This window comes from Echinops telfairi, unplaced genomic scaffold (genome assembly GCF_000313985.2).
Source record: "Echinops telfairi isolate 266 unplaced genomic scaffold, ASM31398v2 ScPeMD7_3533;HRSCAF=4204_0, whole genome shotgun sequence".
NCBI lineage: Eukaryota > Metazoa > Chordata > Mammalia > Afrosoricida > Tenrecidae > Echinops > Echinops telfairi.
The window spans coordinates 9,323,970-9,348,972 of record NW_022107431.1 but is presented as its reverse complement, the minus strand read 5'-3'; the positions used below and the strand labels follow the sequence as shown (position 1 = coordinate 9,348,972).

Below are 25,003 nucleotides of genomic sequence, written 5' to 3'. Positions count from 1 at the left end.
TGGATGGGTTCAAACCAACAACCTTTGGGGTAGCAGCCAAGCGCTTAACCACTGCACCACCAGGGCTCCTTTGCTAGTAGCTTCACTTCTGAAATTGTAGCCGAAAGATAACATCCCTCCATCCGAGACAGGGCATTAGTAAGACCACTGTTTGCATGGTAGCAAATAGATGTGTGTCCAATCGCTGGCTTCCTCAGCATCCTTCATGTACAGGTAAAACGGGGCCGCTGGGTGATAAACTTGCTGTGTGTCTGTCTACTTTGTGGGAATGACTCAAGGGAAGCTTCTAGACTCTCAGGGAGAAGGTCCAGGGTGAAGGCAGAGAGACAGCGAGTGCCTGGGAGCCATGGCTCTGTTTGTTCCCCCCTGAGAGTGGACCTGCTCAGCCGGTTCCTGGGCCTGCAGCCGGAGCGCCTTCCTGTCCCTCTCCAAGTTGGCAGCACCCAGCCTGGAAACAGGGCACCTGCTAGCTGCCCAGCCCCAGCTTGCAGCCTGCAGGTGGTTCCTCTGTCCCAGCCGCCAGCACCTGCAGGGGCTACAGTCTCCAGTTTTGATTGGTTCCTAAGGACAGAGCTCATCTGAAGTCTGCACCCCAAAGCACGCTTGCCATGTACAATCTGGGGCCACCAGATGCCTGAGGAGTGAGGGACCTCTCAAGCCTTCCTTGTTCTTCCGAAGCTCCCCACATGCACATACTCAGCCTCCTCTCTTAACTAGGGCAGCACTCCAAAGGAGGTGGCCTCAGGGACTGGGGGTGATTCCAGGTGGCTTATCAGCACCCACTCTCAAAGTGGAATTTTAGAGGATCGAGTCATTATGGGGAGGCCTGGTTGCCTAGTGGTTATGCATTGGGCTGCTAACAGATAGGTCGGCAGTTTGAAAGACTACCCAGGAAAGAGTGACAGTCCCAGAAACTCACAGGGACAGCCCCCCACCCCCAGGGACGGCCCCACCCCCACCCCACCCCCGTCCTACAAGGTTGCTGTGAGTCGGCATCGACTCAGTGGCAGTGAGTTTGGTTTGGGTTTTCTGACGTCCAGGAGCACTGGTGGCGCCATGGGTTAGGTATTGGTGTTGGGCTACACAGCAAGGTCGACAGTTCAAACCTCTCAGCCACTCTAGGGGAGAAAGCAGAGGCTGTCTGTGTCCATAAAGACGTACAGTCTCAGAAACACCGTCTATGAAGGGCTGCTCTGAGGCCGTGGTTGGGGAGTCTCCGGATGGGTGTTGTTACCAGAGTTGCCTCCTCCCCTCTAGAAGTGGTTGTTTTGTGCCATCGTCGATTGCAAGTTGCCGCAGCCCATGTGTCAGTGTAGAACCTCCTCACCAGGTTTCCTGGTCTGTGGTGTAGTGGGTACGCGCTGGGCTGCTAACCACAAGGTCAGCAGTTTGAAACCACCAGCTGCTCCGTGGGAGACAGATGGGGCTTTCGACTCCTGTAGAGAGTTCCCATCTCAGAAACTCACAGGGGCAGTTCTCCTCTGTCCCGCACGGTCGCTGAGAGCCGGGTTCCACTCAGAGGCGGCGAGCTTGGCTTTTGGAGTTTCGGCTGTTTCCAGCCACCATGCCAAGAACTTCACTGCCGTGCCACCAGCCTTCTTTTCTAAAAGTAGGTAACGACATTTGGTCAAAGAGAGTGACTCCCATTGGGGTAATGTCCTGTCCCTTTGCACCACAGCCATTGCTGGAGAGCGCTCGGAGTCAGAGTGTGCAGCAGCCTTAAGATGGCCTTGGTGCTCGGTGGTGCCATTGAGTCGGCTCCGGACCCATAATGGCCAGATGCACAACAGAAAGGAGTATCTCCTGGCCCTGCACCGTCCTGTCCTGCCAGAGCGTGACAAAGCAATCATTCCACCAGGCAGCCTCTAGCTTCCCATCTCTGCCTGTTGACATCGAGCCCCTTTTCCTCATTGTGCCCTCTGGCTGACTGTTCAGACCCCCTCTGGGCACAAAGGGACAGGTCCAGCGAGAAAGCAGCTACCTCCAACTCCGTGCCAGGCGGCTAGGTCAGCTGTGCCTTGATCTCGATGGTACTGCACAGAGAGGCTCCCTGAGCTCTGGAGGTCACACAGCCACTGTTGGGGCCCAGAGATGTGGGTGCCAGGTCTCTTCCCGGGGGGTGGGGCGAGACCTGCAGGGCTCTGGGCCTGGCAAGAGCTGCTCACGCCTCCAATCTGTGTGGACAGGAGACTGAAGTCGAGCCTGCAGCACCTCCGGTGGAAAGGGGCCAAGAGCCCGAGCGCTGAGCCCCGGGAGCAGTCCTGCGCCCGCTGCCAGAGGCCGCTCGGGGTCCTGCTGAACCGGGGTGCCGTGTGCCGGGGCTGCAGCCACCGAGTGTGTGCCGAGTGCCGCGTGTTCCTGAGGAAGACCCAGGCCTGGAAGTGCACTGTCTGCTTCGAGGACAGGTAAGCTCCACTACCCAACCACCCCACCTGGCCACACACAATGGAAAAGCTTAGAAAAACACCTGTAGCCAGCAAGTCAAGTCCGACCCACAGCTGCCCCAGGCAGGTCCCAGGAGAACTCTGCTTCCAGGGTTTCCAGTGGCTGGTTTTGGGGGGAAACGGGTGGCCAGACCTTTCTCCCGAGGTGTGCCTGGGTGAACTTAGCCGACAGTCACTCGGCTGGCCGAGCCTGCTAACCATCGATACCCCGGGGGCTCCAATTACAGGCTTCACTCGTCTCAGCCCTCGCCATCACGTTGCTTGCTCTCCAGACAACCATTTACTATAAAGTGATCAGTTTCCCTCTACTTTACCAACATCTGCTGGTAAGGGCTTAAGGGTGGGCTGAGGAGCTCTGGTGACACTGTCAGGGAAGCGGCCGACTACTAACTGCCAGGTCGGCAGTTCAAACCCACCAACTGGTCCTGGGGAGAAAGATGAGGCTCTCTCCTCCTGTGAAGATGCACGGCCTCGTGACCCCCACACGGGGTCTCCGTGAGTCAGAGTCGACATGCGGTGGGTACAGATGGGTCCATCCAGGAGTCAGGATTAATTGCGATTTCTTGACTGGGTGTTTGTGTTTCCAAGGCTTAATTTCTTGCCCTCCAGGAAAACAGAGTGGATCATGACTCGGGATAGGAGAGCTATGCTCCAAACTCCAAACTCCCTGCCCGCGAGTCAATGCTGACTCACACTGACCCTAGAGGCCGGGGTGGAACTGCCGCGGTGGGCTTCTGAGACGGTGCCTCTACTGGAGTAGAACGCCCCGTTTTTCCCCCAATGAGCAAGAGCTGGTGGTTTCGAACTGCTGGTGTTACAGTGAGCAGCCCGACTGGTAACCACTGCGCCGTCAGGGCTCCTAAGGGACTTCTGGAGAGGAGCTAGAAGGGGGTGTGCCAGAGTGAGTCTCATGCACACTTTAAGCTTCCCCGTTGTGGGTTCTTTTTCCTAAGGCTGGATATTTTAACCATCATGTTGAAAACATTAAATAATGTGTTTCAAGAGGACTCGGGTTGTTCCCAGCAAAGGTGAGCCAGCGCATCAATTCCTTGGAAATATAAGGATGGGCTCCAGACATGCGTGTGTGCATGTATGTGTATATGTGTTTGTGTGTATATGTATGTCTGTGTGTATGTTTGTGGATATGGATGTGTACGTATGTGTGTATGCGTGTGTAGATGTATGTGTATATGCATGTATGTGTGTGTATGTGTGCATGTATGTGTGTGTGTATGTATGTGTCTCTGTGTTTGTGTGTGTATATGTGTGGATGTGTATATGTGTGGATGTGTACGTGTATGCATGTATGCATATGTGTATGTATGATCAAACATTCTTCCATCTCAGAACTTAGAAGCAGTGAATCTAGGCGAGCGGCCAGGGACTCTGACCTATGAAAACAGTTCTAAACATCACTGCCAAGGTGTGAGAGTCCAGGACCAGGATGGTCAGACGCCCCATGCTGTGTGTGCGCCGGCCGGCGTCTTTCCCTCCCCAGGGGACAACTGTCCTCAGAGACTTCCAGCCCTGTTGTTCATCGCCACGGGGTCGGCAGCCTTGAGTGTAGCTGAAGGACGCGTGGCCAGGCCGTGTCCACCTCGTGAGCCCATCGTTTCAACGTGTGTGTCCACCCACCAGAGGGAGGCACTCTTGGTTTCTGCGGACCTCCGCTCCTTCACCACCCCCCACCTCCTCCTCCTGTCGTCAGTCTGTCCAAAGCCTCGCCATCCTCTGCTCTGAGGAGAGGGGGACATTGGTCGTCCCTTGAAGCGCCCTGGCCCTTTTCAAGGCTCCATGGAGCTCGGCCGCTCGGCCACAGAGAGGGGACGGTGCTCCTCGGAGCTGTGTGCACCTTGTCTCCCCGGTGGCTGCCAGGACACACTGCTTGTCCTTTGTCTCCGGCTTCTTTGGTTTGCTGAGGCCGAAGCCCTCTGGGCTGGGGGGTGGGGTGGGCTGGGGGTCAAGCTTTTCTGAGAGCCTCGGGCCGGCAGGTCTGGGCTCTTAAGAGGGCAACAACGCCCAGTCATTTTGAGAGAGGCCTCAGCTCTCCTCCCTCAACTCAGTAAACCAAGTATGTCAGCATTTGTTGTTCTAACTGAGACAAAGTGAAAATCCTGCCAGGAGACGGCCCTGCTGGAAGGACAGAGTGGCCGGTGCTCGGTCGAGTTACCCCCTCCGCAGCCACCGTGTGGTTTCTAAAACCTCCAGCTTCCTTGTTTTGAAATACAGATGTTTTTCAAGAGGCCTCCATGCGATTGCGTTACTGCGAGTGAATGGACACAGGAAAGCACAGAGAAAGAGAGCGAAATCAACTACTAACCACCCACCCTTTCCCGAGCCTTTCCTCTTCCACCTGGCCCTGTCCACACCGGGCTGCCGGCCAGAGGGAAGAAGCTGAGACAGAGCGAAAATCCGGTTCCTAGCTAGCCTTTTCCAGCCCAGGCGACCTTGTGCATGTCCGAGTCAGTCTGGGCGCCACAGGGTTTTCGTTTCAGTGGCTGCTTTTTCCAGAAGGGCATCACCGGGTCTTTCTTACAGGGCGCCTCGGGGTGGGCTTCGGCTCCCGACCCCGCCCGCCGATAGCAGCCAAGTGCATTCATGCCCTTGACCACCCAGGGATCCCTGAACAAAAGAGGGCTTTTGCCAAGTGTTAGTGTTTCTGGTCATCAGCACTGGTTCAAAAAGTGTGCCGAAAAACTCCACGGTCCCTTTTGGCCACAAACCTCCCATGTTCATCTGGGTAGACTAGAGAAACAAATCCAGAGACATCCGTATGTGCACAAGAAAGAGCGTTATATACAAGAGCAGTTGCATATTGAGAAAATATCCCAGCCCACTCCAGATCACATCCATAAGTCCCATATTAGCCCATATGTCTGATGCCAGTCTATAAATTCCTCTTCAGACTCATGCAACACATGCAATGATGCTGAGTGCAGGAAGATCACAGGCCAGTGGGTGGAAAGTCTTGTGGATCCAGTGGCGGTGTAAGCATCTCAGTGCTGGCAGAGTTCTCCATGTGGCTCCTCCAGCTCCAGGGCCCTAGTGTAGCTCCATGTGTCTTGTCAGCAGGAATGTCTCCCAGGGAGTGAGCATGTGTCCCACCTCCAGCCAGCTATTTATCTCCTTAGCACCTCCAAATGAGGTCATCAAGCTGCAACCTGATTGACAGGCTAACCGCCACCCCTTCATTCTTAATAGTCTCAGATCGACCACAGATTATGTAACGACCACACCTCCTGAAGCCCCTCAGATGAGGGGACCTGGAGGAGGTTGTCGATGCCAGTAGTTCCTCCCCTCTAACCTGTCCCACTACGGGAGCCTGATGGATTGCTTGAGGATGAGTTGACCCAGGTGGGAATCAGATGAGGAGAAGAGATTCTTTAACGTCAAGAAAAGAGAGCAATCATCCCCGTCACCATCATCAGCAAAGCGCACACACACCCAAATTAAAAGCAAAAGTTGGAGGTTGCTACAGAGTAAGAGACCTGCGGCGCATGCGTGGCGCGGGCTTGTGCAGGGGCGTCCAGTCTTAGGGACAGTGTTCTCACAGAGAGTTTGGTGCTGCGGGTGGGCCCTCCTCCTCAGAGCAAGAGCAGGGTGAGCCAGGGAGGGCTGAGGGCCCAGCGCGAAGGTACAGTGCCCCTGCTGAGTGTCCTCAAGAAGGGCAAGGCTGGGAGGGGACGTGGGCATTGCAAGAGGAGCCCTGGTGGCATAGTGGTTGCCCATTGGCTGCTAACCACAGGGCCAGCAGTTCAAGCCACCAGCCGCGCCTTTGGAGAAAGACGTGTCTTCAACCCCCGCAGCAAGCCACAGTCTCGCAAACCCACAAGTCAGAATCCCCTCGATGGCAGTGAGTTGGATTTTGGTTGAGCATGGCTGGTCGTCTACCTGGTGAAGGGTCAGCCCACTGTCACTCTACAGAGCACTGCTCTCTCATGCATGAGCATCCATCCATCAGCAATTGGGGTAACGGCCTCTGGGGGTGGTGTAGAGGGTAATGTGGCCGGTGACTAACTGGAAGGTTGGCGGTTGGGAGTCCACTCAGGGGAAGCCAACCTGCTTCCGAGAGGCTGTGGCCATGGAAGACTCTACTTTGACATGCAGGAGGCCGGTTGGCTGGAATCAGAATCGACGTGGAGGCCACTGGCCAGGGCTCTCCCCATTTTACAGTGGAGGACACGGGGGCTGAGAGATAGAGGATGGTTTGCCCAAGACGCAGGGTCAGGACTAGAACCCCAGAGCCCAGTGCCTGTTTTTTAATCTCTGCCTTCTCCCTGCTGGGGACAAGGCCTCTCAGAAGAGCGTAGACTGGAGGTATCAGGAAATGGGTCTGATGTCTGCCTTGGACCGGAAGAACCACACCCCACACCTGGCCTTGCTGGCAGGTGGACAGGAGAGGGCGAGGCATGAAGGGAGGAGACCGGTGGCTCTCTGGCCACAGAGAGCCTGGGGGACGTTTCAAACAAGGATGTTGGAAGTTGGTTTCAGGGATAACGAGAAGCAGGCGTGAGTGTGACCCTGCGGTGGAGATGTGCCTGTGGTTCTGGGAAGACGGGGACTCTGTTGTGACTCTCCTGAGTCTGACATGGCAGAGGACCAGAGCGCACGTTTCCGGAGACCCCGTGGGTGTGGAACAGGCTATTGAAGCCCACGTCAGATGGAGGGGGTGCCTCTGATCTGATTTTGAGGGTTAGGGTGGAAGCTCTGGAGGTGTCTGAGGATGCTCAGAGAAGGATTGTCTTAGCTGCATGCCGAGCGAGGAGCCCTGGCAGGTGGGGGGAGGAAGCCTCAGACCCTGCCAAGCCGGAGTTGTGGAGGGGAGGCTGTCCATGTGTGTCAGGGCAGACTGTGCTTGGGGGGTTCTGCTTTCTTTTGAACCCTTCTCTGCGGTTTGGGTGAAGGCAGGCACGCAGAGCAAGGTCTTTCCCCTCCAGCAACCCGTGTTTTGTCTCCTGACAAGGGCTGTCCTGTGGGGGTGCTCTTCCCACTTCCCTCATGGGCTCCCCCTTTTGCATTGCCCCTCCATCCCCGCCATCTCCTGGCCTCTGAGCTTTGTGCAGTTGGTCGGTCTGAGGAGAATGACCCTCACAGTGGTGACAGCTCGCTGACAGAGCCATCTCCCGATGTGATTTGCGGGGTGTCTGGGGGCCAGCGTCTCTGTGGTCTCTCTGGTCTTTGTCAGCCCAGGGGGTCAGGTCTTTTTTTGAACATAATTTTACGCTCTTCTCCCACTCTGGTCAGGAGTTGCTATTGCCATCCCGACCAGAGCCATCAGTCGTGGGAGCTGGGCACCGGCTAGTGCTTTGGGCCTCAGGCTCCCGGAGGCTGGGCTCTATCAGCCCCCTGGGCTAATTGCTTCCCTGAGCCTTTGCTTCCTTCATGCGCCTTTGCTCCGACTGGGAAGAGACCAGTGGTGGAATCTTAGACCCGCTGGGTTTTCCATGGCTGGTTATTTTGCAAGTAGATCGCCAGACTCCCTTCCAAGGTACCGAGGGATGGACTGGAGCCTTCCAACCTTGATGGTCAGTAGCCCAGTGCCTAGCCAGCTGCGCCACCCAGCGGGTCACTCCCAGGGAGAAGGAGGCAGAGAATCAGGAGGCCTCCTCTTAGAGCTGGGAGTGAAGACCGAGCTGCTCTAGCACAGTGAGTGAGTAGGAAAAGGCCATCGGGTCTGGCAGGAAGATGCCTGGAAACTTATAAAAAGAGACTGGGAGAGTCGCGCGTGGGAACTGTGGGTGTAATTTGCAGTAAAAGGCAGGGCAGGGATTTGAAGGCCATGGTATTCATAAAATGGGGAACTCTTAAGGCACAGACAAGCAGGTTTTGAAAAGAACATAGTTACTGAGTGCTGTGATGGATTGAATCGTGTCTCCTTAAATGTGTGTCGACTTGGCTAGGCCATGAGTCTCCATGTTACATGGTTATCCTCCACCTTGTGGTCTGATATCATTCTCCTAAGTGTTATAACTCCTAACCTGTCTGATGCCAATAGTCAGAGAAGAAACAAAACAAGAGTCAGAGAAGCTGGATTCTGTGAAGGGCAACAGCATCGGGCTTGGAGGAAGGCTCACTAACAACCTGAGATATGCAGAGGACACAGCCTTGCTGCCTGAAAGTGAGGAGGACTTGAAGCACGTGCTGATGAAGATCATGAATTGCAGCCTCCAGTGTGGATGACAACTCAATGTAAAAAAGACCCAAATCCTCAGAACTGGACCGATAAGTAACATCATGATACATGGAGAAATGGTTGAAGTTGTCATGGATTCTGTCTTGCTTGTATCCACAATCCATGCTCATGGAAGCAGCAGTCAAGAGCTCAAAAGACACATTACAGAGGGTAAATCTGCTGCACAGTATACTTCAGAGTATTGAAAAGCCAGGATGTTATTTTGAGGTCTAAGGTGAACCTGATCCAAGACATGGTATTCCCAGTGACCCCATATGCATGTGAAAGTTGGACATGGAATAAGGAAGACCACAGAATATTGAAAGTATCATGGATTGCCAAAAGGACAAACAAATCTTTTTTGAAAGTACTGCCAGACTGTTGCCAGAGATGGCAAGACTTTACCTAATATACTTTGGACATGTTATCCCGAGAAATCAGTCCTTGGAGAAGGGCAGCATGCTCAGTAAAGTGGAGGGCAGGGGAAAAGAGGAAGGTCCCCAATGAGATGGACGGACACTGTGGCTGCAGCGGTGGACTCACACCTCTATAGGGATGACTGTGAGAGTGGTGAATGCTTTAGGCCGGGTTGACTAGAGAAACAAATTCAGGACACACATCCATGTGTGTAGGAGAGAGTTTTATATTGGGAAGAAATCATATATTAGGAAAACATCTCAGCCCAGTCCAAATCAAGTCCATAAGTCTGATATAAGTCCATAATTCCTATACTGGTGCATCAATCTCTCTTCAGACTCACGCAGCCACATGCAATGATGCAGACTGCAGGAAGATCACAGGCTGGTGGGTTAAAAAGTCTGTGGATCCAATGGTGGTGGAAGTATCACAGGACTCTCGCAAGTCTCAGTGTGGATCCACGTGGCCTGTCAACAGGAAGGTGAAGCAGAGAGAGCGTGTGTGGCCCGCCTCCAGGGGAAAAGAGAGGAAGTTCCCAGAATCCTCATGAGAAAGCCACCAGGAAGCATCATCAGGCTGTGACCTGATTGACAGGCTAGACTCCACCCCTCCACTCATGTCTCAAGTTGACATGAAAGGATGTAGCTACCACAACAAAGGTCTGTGCAGGGTTCAGTTCTGTTGTACATAGGGTTGCTGTGAGCCTGAACCAACTTGAGAGCCCTGGTGGCATGGTGGTTATATGCTGGGCTGCCAACTTCAAGTTCAGCAGTTTGAATCGACCTGCAGGACAAAGATGAGACTGCTGACTCCTACAAAGAGTTACAGTCTTGAAACCCATAGGGGCAGTTCAACCCTGTCCTTCAAAGGGTCCCTGTGAATTGGAATCAACTCTGTGGCAGTGAGTTTGGTTTTTGTTTTGTTTAACAACAATATGGAGCTAATGAGGCGGAATTAGAAGCAGCTGTGTTAATGAGGCAGGTACAACCTGGACGAGCAGAGTGTACCCTTGGGATCCAGGGTCCCCTCCTGTGCTGAGGACATCTCAGACCCAGGGGAGGATTGGTGCCAAGACTTGGAGGGATGCCAGGTCCACAGATGTGGAAAGGAGACAAGGACCTTGCTCCAGAGCTGCGGGGAGAGAAAGCCTTGCTGGTGCCCTGAGTTCAGACTCCCAGCCTCCTCAACTCTAAGAGAATGCATTTGCCTTTGGTGTGTTAGAGCCATCCTTGAGTGGTCTCTGTGCCAGAGCAGGATCAGAAACTCACCCTCACAGTGAGGTTCTGGAGACCATGATAAAACATAAGCAGATGGACATGTGACCAACGGATTTTATTCATCTGGTCAATCCTTTTGAAACATCGATGAGTCATTTTTACACCATCCAGCCTCGCCTTCAGTCATTGTTTTCCTCACCTGTGCTAAGCCCTGGTGGCATAGTGGTTACCACTTGAGCTGCTAATTGCAAGGTTGGAAGTTCAAAACCACCAGCCGCTCAGAGGGAGAAAGAGGAGGCTTTCTACTCTTATAAAGAGTCACAGTCTCAGAAACCCAATACCTTGCTCTATTGGAGTTACTGTGAGTCGGCAGTGACTCAATGGCCGTGCGTTAGCATTTGGGTGCTGTTTCAAATGACACTGAGCAAAAATCACCCCCAAGCTCCCTGCTACTGAGTCACTGCTGACTCACAGCGACCCTACAGGACAGGCGAGAACTGCCCCTGTGGTTTCCGAGCCTGTCACTCTTTACAGGAGTAGAACACCTCGTTTTCCCCTGTGGGGCAGCTGGTGGTTTTGAACTTCGTCATTAACAGCTCAACTGTACCATCCCGATACTGTGTTTGAAACCATTCCAGCACTTACTGCCAATCTCGGTGACACGATTTCTCCGTTCATTCCGTGGACTCATTTTAAAATCACCTCCAGTACCACTACTTCAAGGAATCCTCCCACCTGCTCCCCAGATAAGCACCTGGGTGACATATGTCTAAGCCATTGCCAGTGACGTCACTGGGTAGGAAAGGGTTTCTGGGGCCAACCTTTCAATCTGCTGATTTACTACTGGTTGGTTTTAATATTACAGAGACATCCAGGTGAGTTTTGCAATTAACTTTATTGATCGTGGTTTCCATGTGCTAGAAACGTGGGGGTTTTCTTCCCCTGCCCCCAGATTTCAAAGCTTTTATTTGCATATTAAACTTGTGCATCCCAATGATGAAAATCATTTGAACAATGACGACGACAACGTCACTCCTGACTAAACGGCGTTTCATGCCTGCCGGACCCCTGGGACCAGCTTTGCTTTGACTCTACAGGTATATTCACTGTCCTCCCACCCAGGAGCCCTGGCGGCGTAGTGCCTGCATGCTGGGTTGCTAGCGACAGGGTCAGCAGTTCAGATCCACCAGCCGCTTCTTGGGAGGAAGGGGGGGCTTTCCACTCCTGTAGAGAGTGACAGTCTCAGAAGCCCACGGGCCAGTTCTCCCCTGTCCTGTGTGGTCACTATGAGTCGGCACCACTCTGTCGGTGGCTGACCAGCGAGCAAGTTCTTTCGTCCCCTGGCAAGCGGCAGGCTCCGCCTGAGTGGTCAGTAGTTCTTGCAGTCCAGCCTTTACACTTGGTCCCACTGTGTTGCCTCGCACAGAGGTAAACAGCTCAAAGAAGGGAGACAGACAGACGGATGCTTGTGGCGTGTGCAGTGCATGCTGGGTCCTCGAGTGGCTCTCCGTCTCTTCCGTTGCGCCGTGCCGACTGTCTCAGCCACAACAGTGTTGGGGTTTGTCAGACATGGTTGGGGAGAAGAGGAGTGAGGTGGTTCGGGGGGCGTCCGATCTTTGTCCCTCTGGTGTGTGTCTGCCTCGGAGTCTCTCCAGGTTGGTTTCACGGCGAGGCTTTGTTTGCCTTTGAAACTCAGTGGAATTTTCCTCAACCAGGTCTGATCCTCCTTCCGCACACGGGCCTGGGCTTCCTGAAAGGACCTGGGTGACACAGCAGGTGAAGCACTGGGCTACTGACCTCAAGGTTGATGCTTCAAACCCCCCAGCTGCTCCTTGGGAGACAGGCTCCCGTCTAGTCCAGATGGACAGCCTTAGAACCCCCAGAGCCCTTCTGCTCTGTCCTACAGGCTGGCTAGGAGTGTGCTGGTTCGGTCTGGTTCTCTTGGGGATATGCTGAATGCACACGTGACCGTCCTCCCTCCACCATGGGTTTTCTGGTTGCCGTGGATATTTCATGCCTTTATCTCGCCCATCACCCAAAAGGGCCTCCACTGAGCCAGGCACTGATCCAACTCTTCAGGTTCGCAGCCCTTGACAGCCTCCAGAACCCAGCGGGGCTCTGCGTCCACATTTTCCATATCCTACGCCTCATCTGTCAGTGGCACTGGGGCGCTGGGAGCTATGCCCCTGGCATTTCAAACACCAACAGGGTCGCCCAAAGTGAATGGGTTTCAGCAGAGCCTCCACACTAAGAACAGACTGTGGAGAAGGACTGGGCCGTCCGATTCTGAGGCACCGGCTGCTGAAAAGTTCGTGGGTAGCTGCAGCAGGGCCAGACGGACGGACGGACGCAGCGGCTGCTACGGTGGGCTGTGACCCGAGAACAATTGGGGGATGGCGCGGGACCAGGTGGTGTCTGGTGCTGTGCTACACGGGCGGGCACTGTGTTAGAACTGACTCGGTGGCAGGGTACAACAACAACACAGCAAGCTTTCCTTAGCGTCTCGGGCCGGGAAGCGCGTACAGCTGACGTCTCCTCCAGGAAGTGAAGGGTTGGCTTTGGGTCCATCCAGAGACACCTGAGAGTGTCCACCCTCCACCCTCATTCTCATCACCTCCCGTGATGAGACAGTGTTGCCCGACGGCAGAGGACTCTCCCTCATCTTGTGGCCTTGTGGTCATCCTCTGTCACAACAGCTGGGGGCCCATCGGTTGCGACCAGCTCACCGACGCAGTATTGGACGTTGATCTGTTCCATGCCTTCAGACGGGCACGTGGTCTTCCGTCGGCTGCCAGCCTCCCTGCTGTCTCACAGCCAGTCCACTTAGTCACCACGGCCCTGTGCTGTACGGAGGGCAGGAGACACTGTCAACCCCAGTGTCTGCTGCTGCCGCCCAGCCAACCTTTAATCTAGGGGTGGGAGCATTCGTCGGCTCCCCAAACCACTGACTGTCCAGTCGACACCAGCTCTGGTGTCCATGCCCATGGGAGCAGAATCGAACAGCTCCACGGGGTCTCAGGGGCTTGTTTGCTAGAGGCAGATCACCAGGCACCCGTAGGTAGGCTCGAACCGCCAACCTTGAGGTTAGCTGTCAAGTGCTACATACATCAGCTAGGGATGCCATTACCGGGCGGTCACCAGACAGCCGCCAAGCGTGCCCATCCTACTCAGAGTGCAGCATTCTGAAGGTGGTGGTGGTGGTGGTGGTGATAGTTGGCAGGGGAATTTCCTGCTTGTGTCTGAGGTGAAGTGAAAGAGAGGGGTTCATGGTTTGCAAAAACCATTGCTAGCAGCCTGATACGATCTTCTCTTTATCTTCATCACGCCTTCTGACCCCTCTTCCCGTCACCCGGGGTGTAATCACAATGATCGGGCCCTCTTTCCGAGAAGAACGTTGAGATCCGATCAGGGAGCCGACCCCACCGTTGAGCTGTGGGGCGTGGAAGCGCCTTAGACGGAAGACTGTTTGAAGTGAGATTATGTCCAGGCCGACGACTCTGTGAGCTGCCGGGCAGGCGAGCACGGAGGAGTGAGGCAGCGCTCCGCTTGACGTCCTGCTGCTGCTCAGCGCTCCGCTTGACGTCCTGCTGCTGCTCTGCCTCCGGACCAGGCCAGGCGAGCAGGATGGGAGCTGGCCTTCCGCTAATCCTGGTTCTCCGGGGCTCATCTTCAGGGAACGCCTGGCCACCAGGCTGCCTCTCCTTAGACCCTAGGGCTTGGGAGGCAACAGGGTAACCACCCCCATAGGCCAGTCATGTGTATGAGAGATAAAAATGCCACTCTGCGAGGGTATTGGCCCCGTGCATGGCGTTCCTAACGTGACCCACAATACCATTCGGTGAGGGCTACAGAAGGTGTGTGTGCTAGCATTTACAAAGCCCTTCCCCACAGCGATTTCTCTTCTGCCGGGGAAATGACAGCATTTGCAAATAGGCGGTGGGGCTTCTTCCAGGAGTTCATTACGTGGTGCCTGGGCCCCCAACCCACTGCTGTTGAGTCAAATCTGATGTACAGGGCAGAACAGAATTGCTCTCCAGAGATTCCAAAGCTTACATCATTCCTAGAGCACAAGCCCTCATTCTCCTCCCTCCAAGCAGGTCGTGGTTCTGAACCGCCAACCTCACCCCCATCTCCGAGCTGTGCCGCTAGCTGGACCGATCCCTGAACTGCAGTGGGCAACCCACCTGCCCTGAGGCTGAGGCTGGCCACACTAAACTCGGAGCTCCTTGCAGAGGTCAGTGCTGCCGTTCATGTCCGCTCCGTCTGCTTTCTTTTCAGAAATGTGAAAATCAAAAGTGGACAGTGGTTCTTTGAGGAACGAGCTAAGAAATTTCCAACGGAAGGTAAGTGTTCTTGTTTCCTACGTGTGTCGTGTATGAATGTCTATGTACACACACACACACACATATGCGCGTGCATATGGAAATCTACGAAGTCAAGCGTGTTCTTTCCTGTGCAGTTCAGTGGTGCGGACGACCTTTTGCAGGTGAGGCAGCCACCCCCAACATCTCCTCCCAAATGAACCCCACCCCATTCACTTCACCTCACTGCCCCTGCACAGTGGCTTCCCCTGCCCCCTCCTCCTCCTCCCCCGGCAGCTATTCCTGGTCTTTGGTGTGTCTACATATGGGCTGATTTAGGAAAGCTTGACCGTATCGTACTTTGTTGCTGATGTACTTTGTTAATGGCTTACCGCAGTGAAACGCTGTACTCCGAGTTGTCAAGCTTCTGGACTTCAGACTGGTGAATTTGCAGGGCTCAGTCGGTGGGCCTGGTCTTCTAGTTCTCCCTAATCCAGCATTTTATTACCTCTGCTGGCCCTGCTTCGGCCCCACCCCCTCCTCTACCTGAGGAAATCTCTCCAAGTCTCTGGCCCCACAAAGTTTCCTGCTTCTACACGTGACTTGACAGCAGGCCGTGAGCTGGGGCAGTCAGCCAGGTCAGCCTCCGCTGAGCATGTGTTGATGGGCGGAAGGACTTCCTCACTGAGTGTCCGTAGGTCAGCTGCCTTCCAAGCAGCTCCAACTCGCGGTGACCCCACGTGAGCCAGAGAGGAACAGTGCTCTCTGGGCTTTTCGATGGCCACGACTTCCTTCTGAGAGGCCCCTGGGCACACTCGACCCTCCAAACTTTCCATTAATAACCAATTGCATGAATTATTGGTAACCCAGGAACTATCAGCATTGCAGCACATGGTCTCTCTGGAAGTTTTATTGCTTTTTTAAAAGACTTTAGTAAAGAGGGGAGGGGGTTCTTCCTGTAGTCCATGGATTCCTCATCTCAGTTCTGAGCTCAACAACAGGACTGTCAGCGAGGGCCTCTCTCGCCCTGGGTCTGCTCGCCCTTCGCTGGGAGTCTGAGTCGCAATGGTTCAGGTTGGTAAACTGGTTCCCAGGCCAGGCCCTGTGCATGTTGTGTATCTGCAAGCGTGCATGTGTGTGTGCACATGTGTAATGTGTGTGTGTGAGAGTGTGTCTTACCATCTTGCCATGTTTTCAGCACCACTTCCTCTTCTAAGCGAACAGGAGAGAGTCATTTATCCTGGGGACTCACTTCAAACAAAAAGCGAGGTAGGAAAGAGGCGAAACGCACCTCCTGGGGTCTCTGCTTACCCAGCGACTTTCTAAAAGAAGGTTCTCTCAACCAAAGCCAAACCCACGGCCACCGAGTCCGGGCCGACCCACAGCCACCCCCCAGGACAGGGGAGAACTGCCCTGTGGCTTCAGAGACGGCGACTCTGTGGGAGTGGAGTCTCTCTCCCTTGGCGTGCTGGGGATTTCAAGCATAAACTAGTCATCCTGTCCAGGAACGGCCTGAGAGAAAGTTCTAGAATCATCGACATCACACTAAGCAGCAATCATTCTTCCTGTCCAGTAGGTTCCTGGGGGGAGGTTCACGTGTAATGGAAATGAGACAGAGCATAATCGTCTTCTTATCTGGGACTTTCTGGAAGGTTTTAGAGTCATGAAAACCTGGCTAAGCAAACATCATTCTTTAAAAAAATTTTTTTTGGCCTGTGTGTGTTTAAAAAAACCAAAACCAAAATGCTACTTATTATTTTCTGTCTTTATTTATTTAGGCCTATTTATTGTTTTCATGTTTGCTGGTGGAAGATAACACACACACAACACCCACCCATAGTTAATGGAGGGAGCACAGCTCACGTTTGTGTTTCGTGTTGTTATCTCAAGGTTTCAGAACCAAAATCAACCCCCTCCCTGAAAAACAAAACAAAATTAAAAAAGCATCCTCAAAAGACCATAGCAACAACAGCTAAAAAGACTAACCCCACCCTCACCCCCAGTCCTCAAATGCTTCCCGGTGGGCAGGCGGGCTGGTTCACCAGGTACAGAACTGGCAAGAAAGAGGACGAGCAAAGTAGTCCCAGAAGGAGCGAGGCTCAGGGGAAGCGGGGCGTCCAGGGACAGGGTAGGAGACTCCTCTCCGAGGGCACCCGAGGAGCCGGGGTTCATTTGTGTGCTTCCATTTCCTATCGCGGAAACCACACGGTGATGCCAATGAAAGCAAGTGAGTTCAGCGGGTTGGTTGGTGTCATTGGGCGCCATCGTGGTGAGTGGCACTCAGCGACCCCAGGGGACAGAGCGGGACTGCCATCTCTTTGGAAGGGCTGAGAGGGCACACGGGGTCACTCGGGCAGCTGAAGGCAGGAAGCAAACAGCACAAGTACCCAGTGCAGAGTCCAAGCCCGGAGGGACAGTGCACAGATGGGCAGGAGCAAACCCGTCTCCCTCGTCCCGGCTCCCCATCTCGCTCTCTATAGTGCCCTCTACTGCAGGCCCCTGCATGGTGTGCATGCTTAAGCGCTGGACTACTGACTGAAGGTTGGTGGTTCAGACCCACCCACAGACATCCTGGAAGTTAGACTTGGAAATTTGCTTCCGATAGGCTGTGCGTAGTCCTGCCACAACCATCAGACCTGTGCAACCTGGTTTCTTTGATATCTTCCAGAGAAATGGACATTTTGCGTATTATGTAAGGTTTGCATTGATGTTTGTGATGACATAGACAAGGCTCCGATGGCTTGGAGCCCGGGTGGAAGCTAGAAAAGCTAGGTGGTGCTTTAAAATATGAAAAGGTAAACGATTTAAGTAAAATAGAAATATTCCCCCCAAACAAACAAAACCCCTCACAACCCATTTAAATGATATTTAGTGTTTTGTTTTGTATATATATCTATATATACATATACGTACATCTATATATACGTATATATAGCTATATATATCAGCTGGAATTTGTACCTTTTTTTACACATTAACCACACCCTGACCCTTCGTGGATTCAAAGCTCAGCTGCTAACTATAACTGAAAGGTCAGGGCCTGAACCCAGCCGCCACTCTGCAGGAGGAAGATGAGGCCGTCTGCTCCCTAGGGGTCACAGCCTTGGAAACCCGCTGGGGCAGTTCTGCCCTGTCCTGTAGGGTTGCTGTGCGCCAGAGTGAATTGAGTGGCAGTCGGCTTGGGTTTGGCTTTTAGCTTCCACTGAAGTCTTAGGGCACTGGAGGCTCTGTTTTCTAGGGGGCCCTCTGACACGTAGCACATTTTGCTGGTCGTTGGCAGGAGGCCTCTGGTCTTTGCCACATGGAACCTTCCAGAGGTCTCCTTGAGCATCCTCACAACGTGGTGGCTAGCTCCCAAGGGAGCCAACAGAGAGGAAGACAGAGCCCACGCTATCCTTGATGGCGCGGCTTCAGAAGTCCGCCTCGGTCTTGATGTGGATACGGTGCAGCAGGAACCATTGGTAGCCATCCCCGGTCCACAACCTCGACTCATACTTGACTCTTTCCTCGTCCTCGTCCCCACCCTGCATGCAGATCCTGAGGGTTCTGGCCCCGAGCCTCTCAGATCACCCACCCTTCACTCCCACCTGCCTTTGCAGCTGCGCCTCGCTGGTCACCGCCAGCTCATTCTCCGCGCCCGAGAGCCATCCTCCATCCTGGGAAGGCACGGGCTTCCTTTCTTTGAAAAGAAGCGCCATGTTTTCCGATTGTAGAAGTTAGGTGTCCTCCTGGCAGACTGGTCAGTGGAATAAAGTAGAAACCACGCCAGTAGCTCAACCACTGTTCACGTCGCCTCCCGAGTACCCTGCAGTGCAGATGTGCGAGGCCCATCGCTAGGAAACATGTTGCTTACTTTAACACGCACCCTTCCTGGGCTCCTTCCAGCTGACCACGGGCATATGTGTGCACGCGTGCAGACCCATCCGCTTCTAAACCGTATTTGTCATCAGATCTCAGGTACAGTGTTAATCCTGCTCCTAAAACCCAAGTTAGCAAACATGCTTTCTGATGCCATTAAAGCATCTCCCAAAACAGATGGACAGAAGATAATGCAGACACGTGCCCCACAAGGCACTCGCTCGCTCTCTGGCGTTGCTGTTTGGTGCCATCGCGTCTGCTCTGGCCACAGCCTCCCCGGGCACAGCAGAGGAAACACCGCCGACCCGACCTCATCCACACAGGGGTCCTCATGTTGCAGCCCCGGGTGGCAGCCACCGTGCCCATCGATCACGTGGAGGGCCTTCTTCGTTTTGCTACCCCTCTATTTTCCCAAGCAGATGTGCTGCTCCACTTGTCTGACAGTCTGTCGTCCTGTGGTGTGTGGCTGGGACGCTGCAAGCGCTGTCACTGGTATTTCAAATGCCAGCAGGGTCACCCAAAGTGAACGGGTTCCAGATGAAGAGCAGACCACGGAGAAGGGATCGGCCATCCACTTCGGAGGAAGTAGACATCCTCATGTGCTCTGTGGCCAGTGGGTCGAAAGCTGTACTCGCGTGTTCATATTACTGATAGCTCAGCGATGAACACCTTTGCAGGCCTCTTGGCATCTCTGGTTATGTATTTCCTTCAAACAAGCCCTCCTCGTTTGTCCATTTCATCTGGTTATTTACCCCCCTCGGGAATTTCCTCCAGGGAGAGTCTAGAGGAAGTAGGCCTGGTCAAGTGTGTGAACATTTGAGAGGCGGGTGGTAGATCCGCGGGACTTGTGCCCCTTGTACTAACCTGACCGTGGATGGTTTTTTTGCTCACACTCTCTGGCCCCCAGGAAGACCAGCCGCTTGCAATGTGAATTCCGAGTGACGCTTGTGATTTTGCTTTGAATATAAAAGTAGAACGTTTTCATTAAAAAAACGGATGAAAGCGTAACGAATAATGTTAAGATACAGTAACTTCACCCAGAGAATGACTATTGACTTTTTGTTAGATATCACTTCTGCTCTTTTGAGTATGTAGGTGCCTGTGTGTCTAGGTATACACATGTGTTAGTCCAAGTAGACTAGAGAAACAAATTCATTGGCACTTCATCTATGTGTGAGAAAGAACTTTATATCAAAGAGTAATTGTATATTGAGAAAACATCCTGGTCCAGATCAAGTCCATAAGTCCGATATTAGCCCATATGTCCATAAACCAGCCTATGAATTCCTCTTCACGCAACACATACAATGATGCTGAATGCAGGAAGATCACAAGCCAGTGGGTGGAAAGCCTTGTGGGTCCGGGGGCGATGGAAGCATCTCAGTGCTGGCGTGGGTCTCCACGTGTCTCCTCCAGCTCTCTGAGTGTCTGTCTCTATAGCAGGAAAGGGATGGCAGAGAGAGTGTGTGTCCCGCTTCCAGGGAGGGAGACAGGAGTTCCCAGAATCCTCAGGAGAAGGCCATGCCCACACGGAGGCCTCATTGGCTATGATTGACATGTTAGACTCCACCCCTTTGCTCAAATCGACAGGAGATTATGTAGCTGCCACAGACCACCCCTTGGCAACTTGACACTTTTACACAATTCTTTAGCCATATGTAATTTTTAAACAAAAGAATAATAAAAATCATATTTGTGCCTAACAGGATAAAACTAAACTGCATATCATTCAGTATGTGCCAGTCTCATTTAAACATAATATTCTATAAGTGATCAAAACAAAAATTTTCCATGCTTAACAATTGCAATTAAGTGAACACTTACACTGTAATCCAATAATCCCATGAATATATTTCCCCACCTATGAAGTTTGTAAGACAGCCACTTCATGCCTTTATCCTCTCAATTTGGGGTATCCAATTTCTATACTGCCCACTTGCATCAACCCAGTGCTCTGAGGAGACAGCCATATTCTTTGATGTGAAGAATCTTCATTCCAGCTGGAGCTTTGTGAAGTCTGAATCCATAAGCAAAGTCAAATGCAGACATTCATAAAGTCTGAAGAAATATGTACCAGTTGACAGGCTCAAAAATCTTCATCTGGTCGGGTTCTGGTCAATTCACTGTGGGCTGCCTCATTTAGCCATTGGCTGCCTTGCCTTTAGACCATGGGCCCATCACAAATTCTCTACAACTCTAACTCCCTTGTGCTAGGTCATGAACTTCAGACCAGTCAACCCCCTCTCATCTTCTTTAGTCCCTGTGAACGAGGTTTACGGGCTTCAGTGGCTAGACTCAACTTATCTCTTTATTTTATTTATTTATTTTTAAAAATTATTTTATTGAGGGCTCGTACAATTCTTATCACAATCCATCCATCCATCCATTGTGTCAAGCACATATGTACATTTGTTGCCCTCATCATTCTCAAAACATTTGCCTTCTACTTTAGCCCTTAATATCAGTTGCTCGTTTTCCCCCTCCCTTTCCAGTCCCCCCTCCCTCATGACCCCTTCATAATTCATAAATTATTATAGTTTTGTCATAAGTTACCCCATCTGACGTCTCCCTCTGCCCTCTTCTCTGCTGTCCATCTCCCAGGGAGGAGGCTATACTTAGATTCTTGTAATTGGTCCCCCCCCCTTTTTTTTTAACCCCACATTCCCTTCACCCTCCAGGCCTCGCCCCTCTCACCACTGGTCCTGAAGGAGTCATCTGTCCTGGATTCCCTGTGTTTCCAGTTGCTATCTGTACCAATGTACATCCTCTGGTCTAGCCAGATTTGTAAGGTAGAATTGGGATCATGATAGTGGGGGGAGGGAGGGAGAAGCATTTAAGAACTAGAGGAAAGTTATATGTTTCATCGTTGCTACCCTGCACCCTGATTGGCTCGTCTCTTCCCCATATGCCCTGGTGGCACTGTCATGCCAGTGTTGGGCTGAGGCTGGAGGTTCAAGCCCACTAGTCACCCTGAAGGAGAACGACGAAGAGGAACTATGTGCCCCTGTAAGGGCTCAGAAACCCTATGCGGGGCCACTGTGAGCCGGAACCGATGGCAGTGCATTTCCTGCTTTGTTTTGAAGCGCGCGCGCGGGCTGCTGTGCGTGCAGCCCTTGCCAAGTCCAAAACCCAGACTGACCACCAGGAAGCCGATTCGGATTCCCGGGTTTCCACGGCTTTAAATCTTCACGGGGGCAGTCGGCTCCTTCATCCCTCCACAGAGCTGCGGGGGCTCAACACGTTGTGGCTCTTGGCCCCGCACACCGTCCACTGGGCCAGGGCGCCATGAGCGAACTCCCCCTCCTCCCAACCTCACTGCCACCCTGTAGAACAAGGTAGAGCCACCCCTGTGAGTCTCTGAGATGGCAACTCTGTACAGGAGTAGAAAGTCCAGCCTTTCTTCTGTGGCTGGTGGGTTAGAACTGCTGACCTTGCAGTTAGCAGCCCAACAGGTAACCACTGAGCCACTGAGACTCCACAAAACATGTGGAAACAGTGCCCTCTTCTGGCTCCTGGCTCACTAAGGGCACATCTTTTCTTTGAGGAAGAAGGTGATTGGGTTTTTTTTTTCCCTTCTCCAACCTTGACGTTTTACTGCTTGATATTCAAGCTGCGAAGCCGAGAGATGACAATAGCAGTGCTTTTCACAATGATACTCTTTCAAGTTTAAGCATAGTTCCGGGTAATGTCAAGGTAAAACAAGATACATTCTACTTCTGGCCTTCACTCTACGGTGAGCCATGGAGGAAGTGAAATCGCTCGGGAAGGCTGAACTTTAGCTTTTAAACAAAAACATAAACCAAACCCGTCGCATGGAGGCGACTCTGACTCAAGTTGCCCCGTGGCTGGCCGAGACGGAGATTGCATGGCTGCCACGGCCTTTCGTGTCCCCGTGGCCCTGTGTTCTTTACACCCTGTGTCAGGCTGGGTTGGACGCTTATCTAGGGGCAAGGAAGAACTCTAGCTCAAGAAGCTGCTGGGTTGGCCCCCTGCCCCCTGCGGCGGTGTTGCCCGCTTTGGGAAACAGACTTAGGAGCGGGAGTCAGAACCAGTACCCCAGATGACCAGGACAAGAAGGCCCGAGTCAGCACCCACCAGCTCCCAGGAGAACACAGCTCATGACAAGACATTTGTACTCCTGTCTCTCACCCAGGGTCCTTCTGCCACGGGCATCACTCCTGGGCATAACTGCTCCCTCTCTCTGCCACCCAGGAGGCCATTCTGATTCATGCTTAACTGCAGGGGAGAAACAACATGCTTTCCCTGTAATCAGGCTGCCTAGCCCAGTCAACAGAAACCCCAGGCACCCCCGTCTCCGAGTGGTAATGACCAGCCCCAGCAGGGCAGAGACTACCACAAAGGTCAATGACTTTGGGTCAGGTGTGCTGAGTACCTGGGGACTCACTCGCTGCCACTGAGTCAAACCATAGCACCCTTATGCACAACAGAATGGAACACTGCCCGGTCCGGTGCCATCTTCAAAACTGTTGCCACGCCTGAGCCCACTGTGGCAGCCACGGTGCCAATCTGGCTCACTGAGGGCCTGCCTCTCTTTCGCTGCCCCCCGCCACTTTACCAAGCATGCTGTACCTCTCCAGGGATTCACCCCCCGGGTAAGATGTCCAATATGTGTGAGGCAGAGTTTTCACCATCCTTGCCTCTAAGGAGCACTCTGGCCCTACTTCTCAGCACAGCATCATTCGTCCTTTTACCCATCCACGGTACTTTCAATATTCTCCTCCAGCATCACAATTCAAGTGTGTCCATTCTTCTGTGATCTTCCTGATTCAAAGTCCAGCTATCGCATGCACTTGAAAATGCCATGGCTGGGTTAGGAGCAACTCAGTCCCCAAAGTAACAAGCTTGCTTTTGGACACTCTAAAGAGCTCTGGTGCACCAGTGTTCAAATCTCAGCAGGGGCCCTCCAAGTGAACAGGTCTCAGCAGAGCCTCCAGGCTAAGAACAGACTGCAAAGAAGGACCAGGCGGAGTGTGTCTCTAACTGCAGTTCAGCAGTTTGAACCCACCAGCCGCTCGGTGGGAGAAAACTAGGCTTTCTACTCCCATAAAGAGTTGAATTCTCAGAAGCTCACAGGGGCAGCCCTCCCCTGTCCTGTAGGTCGCCGTGAGTCCAGATCGACTGGATGGCAGGGAGATTTGTTAGTTGGGTGGTCAGTGGTTACCATGCGCAGCTGCTGACGGCGAGGCCACAGGTTCACTCAGGCGAGAGGTGCCTCTGAGGAAAGGCGTGGTGATTAGCTTCCGAAAACCCCGCGTTGGGATCCCTCAGTTCCATCCTGATGCAAAGGGAGTCTTGATCGCCCTAGCCGATGCGAAGGCCACCGTCTGTGGGTCTGGCCAGTTCCACGTGAGTCGCTCTGAGCCAGCGTCCACTGGAAGGCAGCTGAGGCCGGGCCTGTTTCAGGGGCTGAAAGTGAGGAGGACTTGAAGCACTTGGTGATAAAGATCAAGGATCGTAGCTTCCGGTGTGGATTACAACTCAGTGTAAAGACGACCCAAGCCCTTACAACTGGACCAACAGACAACGTCATGAGAAACAGGAACGATGCACGTCTGTCAAGCTGTCGAGGGTTTTATCTTGCTTGATCCACCATCAGTGCTCAGGGAAGCAGCAGTCAAGCGATCAAGAGGCGTGCTGCATCAGGTCGACCTGCTGCACGGGAGCCCTTTAGAGTCTTGCAGAGCAGGGCTGTGACTTTGAGGACAAGATGCCCCTGACCCAAGCCATGGAGTTTTCAGTTGCCCCATTTGTCTTTGAAAGTGGGACACAGACCATGGAAGACCGAAGAAGCAGCTGTGCATCTGAACTGTGTGCTGACAGGACACACAATCTGTTTTGCAATAAGTCTGGCCAGAGTCCTTCTGAAAGTTCAGCAAGGATGACAAGACACTGTTTTACATACTTGGGATGGGTTGTCAGGGGAGACAGTCCTTGGAGAAGGAATTCGTGTTTGGGAAAGTAGAGGGGCAGTGAAAAAGAGGACGGGCCTCCGGAGATGGGTGGACACAGTGGCTGCGACAATGGGCTCAGGTATCGGAACGGCTGTGGAGATGGTGCGGGACCATGCTGTGTTGCTCTGTTGTGCATGGTGGGGCTCACTACGCATTGAAAAACACCATTTAGTGGCATCTTCCAACAATAACCACACCAGCAGGGGGCGGCAGAGAACTGTCAGTGGGGTCTGCATGGGCGGGGTGGCCACGGGAGTCTATGGGAACGCACCCATGGAACGATAGGGGTGGAGGCTTGATAATGCCAGCCATCGATGTGGGTTTGAGGCAGAAACGCCCCAGGGAATTAGAACTGGCCAGGAGGTGGGGGCAGACTAGACCAAGCCCAGCGGGCAGCCATGAAGGGGCCGGACAGGTGCTCCCTGAAGCCAGCTGGGGCTGGACTTCAGACCAAGGTCGTTGGGATTCCTAATGTCCCTAGTGGTGGAGAGACAGCATAAGCCTAGAGGCTGGGGCTCTGACTTCCAGGGAAGCTGCTGCTGATAGTGTGTGTGTGTGTGTGTGTGTGTGTGTGTGTGTAAACATGGGGAGACAAGATGAGGCATGGGAATGGGTGGCTGGT

The 25,003-nt window shown here is 53.1% G+C and overlaps 1 protein-coding gene across 1 annotated transcript in view; it reads left to right on the top strand.

The window, feature by feature from the left end:
• The window catches only part of SYTL3 (synaptotagmin like 3), a 66,526-nt gene that overhangs the window by 745 nt on the left and 40,778 nt on the right, over positions 1-25,003 (top strand). Inside the window, exons 2-3 of the mRNA XM_004702099.2 lie at positions 2,187-2,405; positions 14,529-14,593. Coding sequence (XP_004702156.1) covers positions 2,187-2,405; positions 14,529-14,593 — 284 coding nt within the window. The remainder of the gene's footprint in view (positions 1-2,186; positions 2,406-14,528; positions 14,594-25,003) is intronic.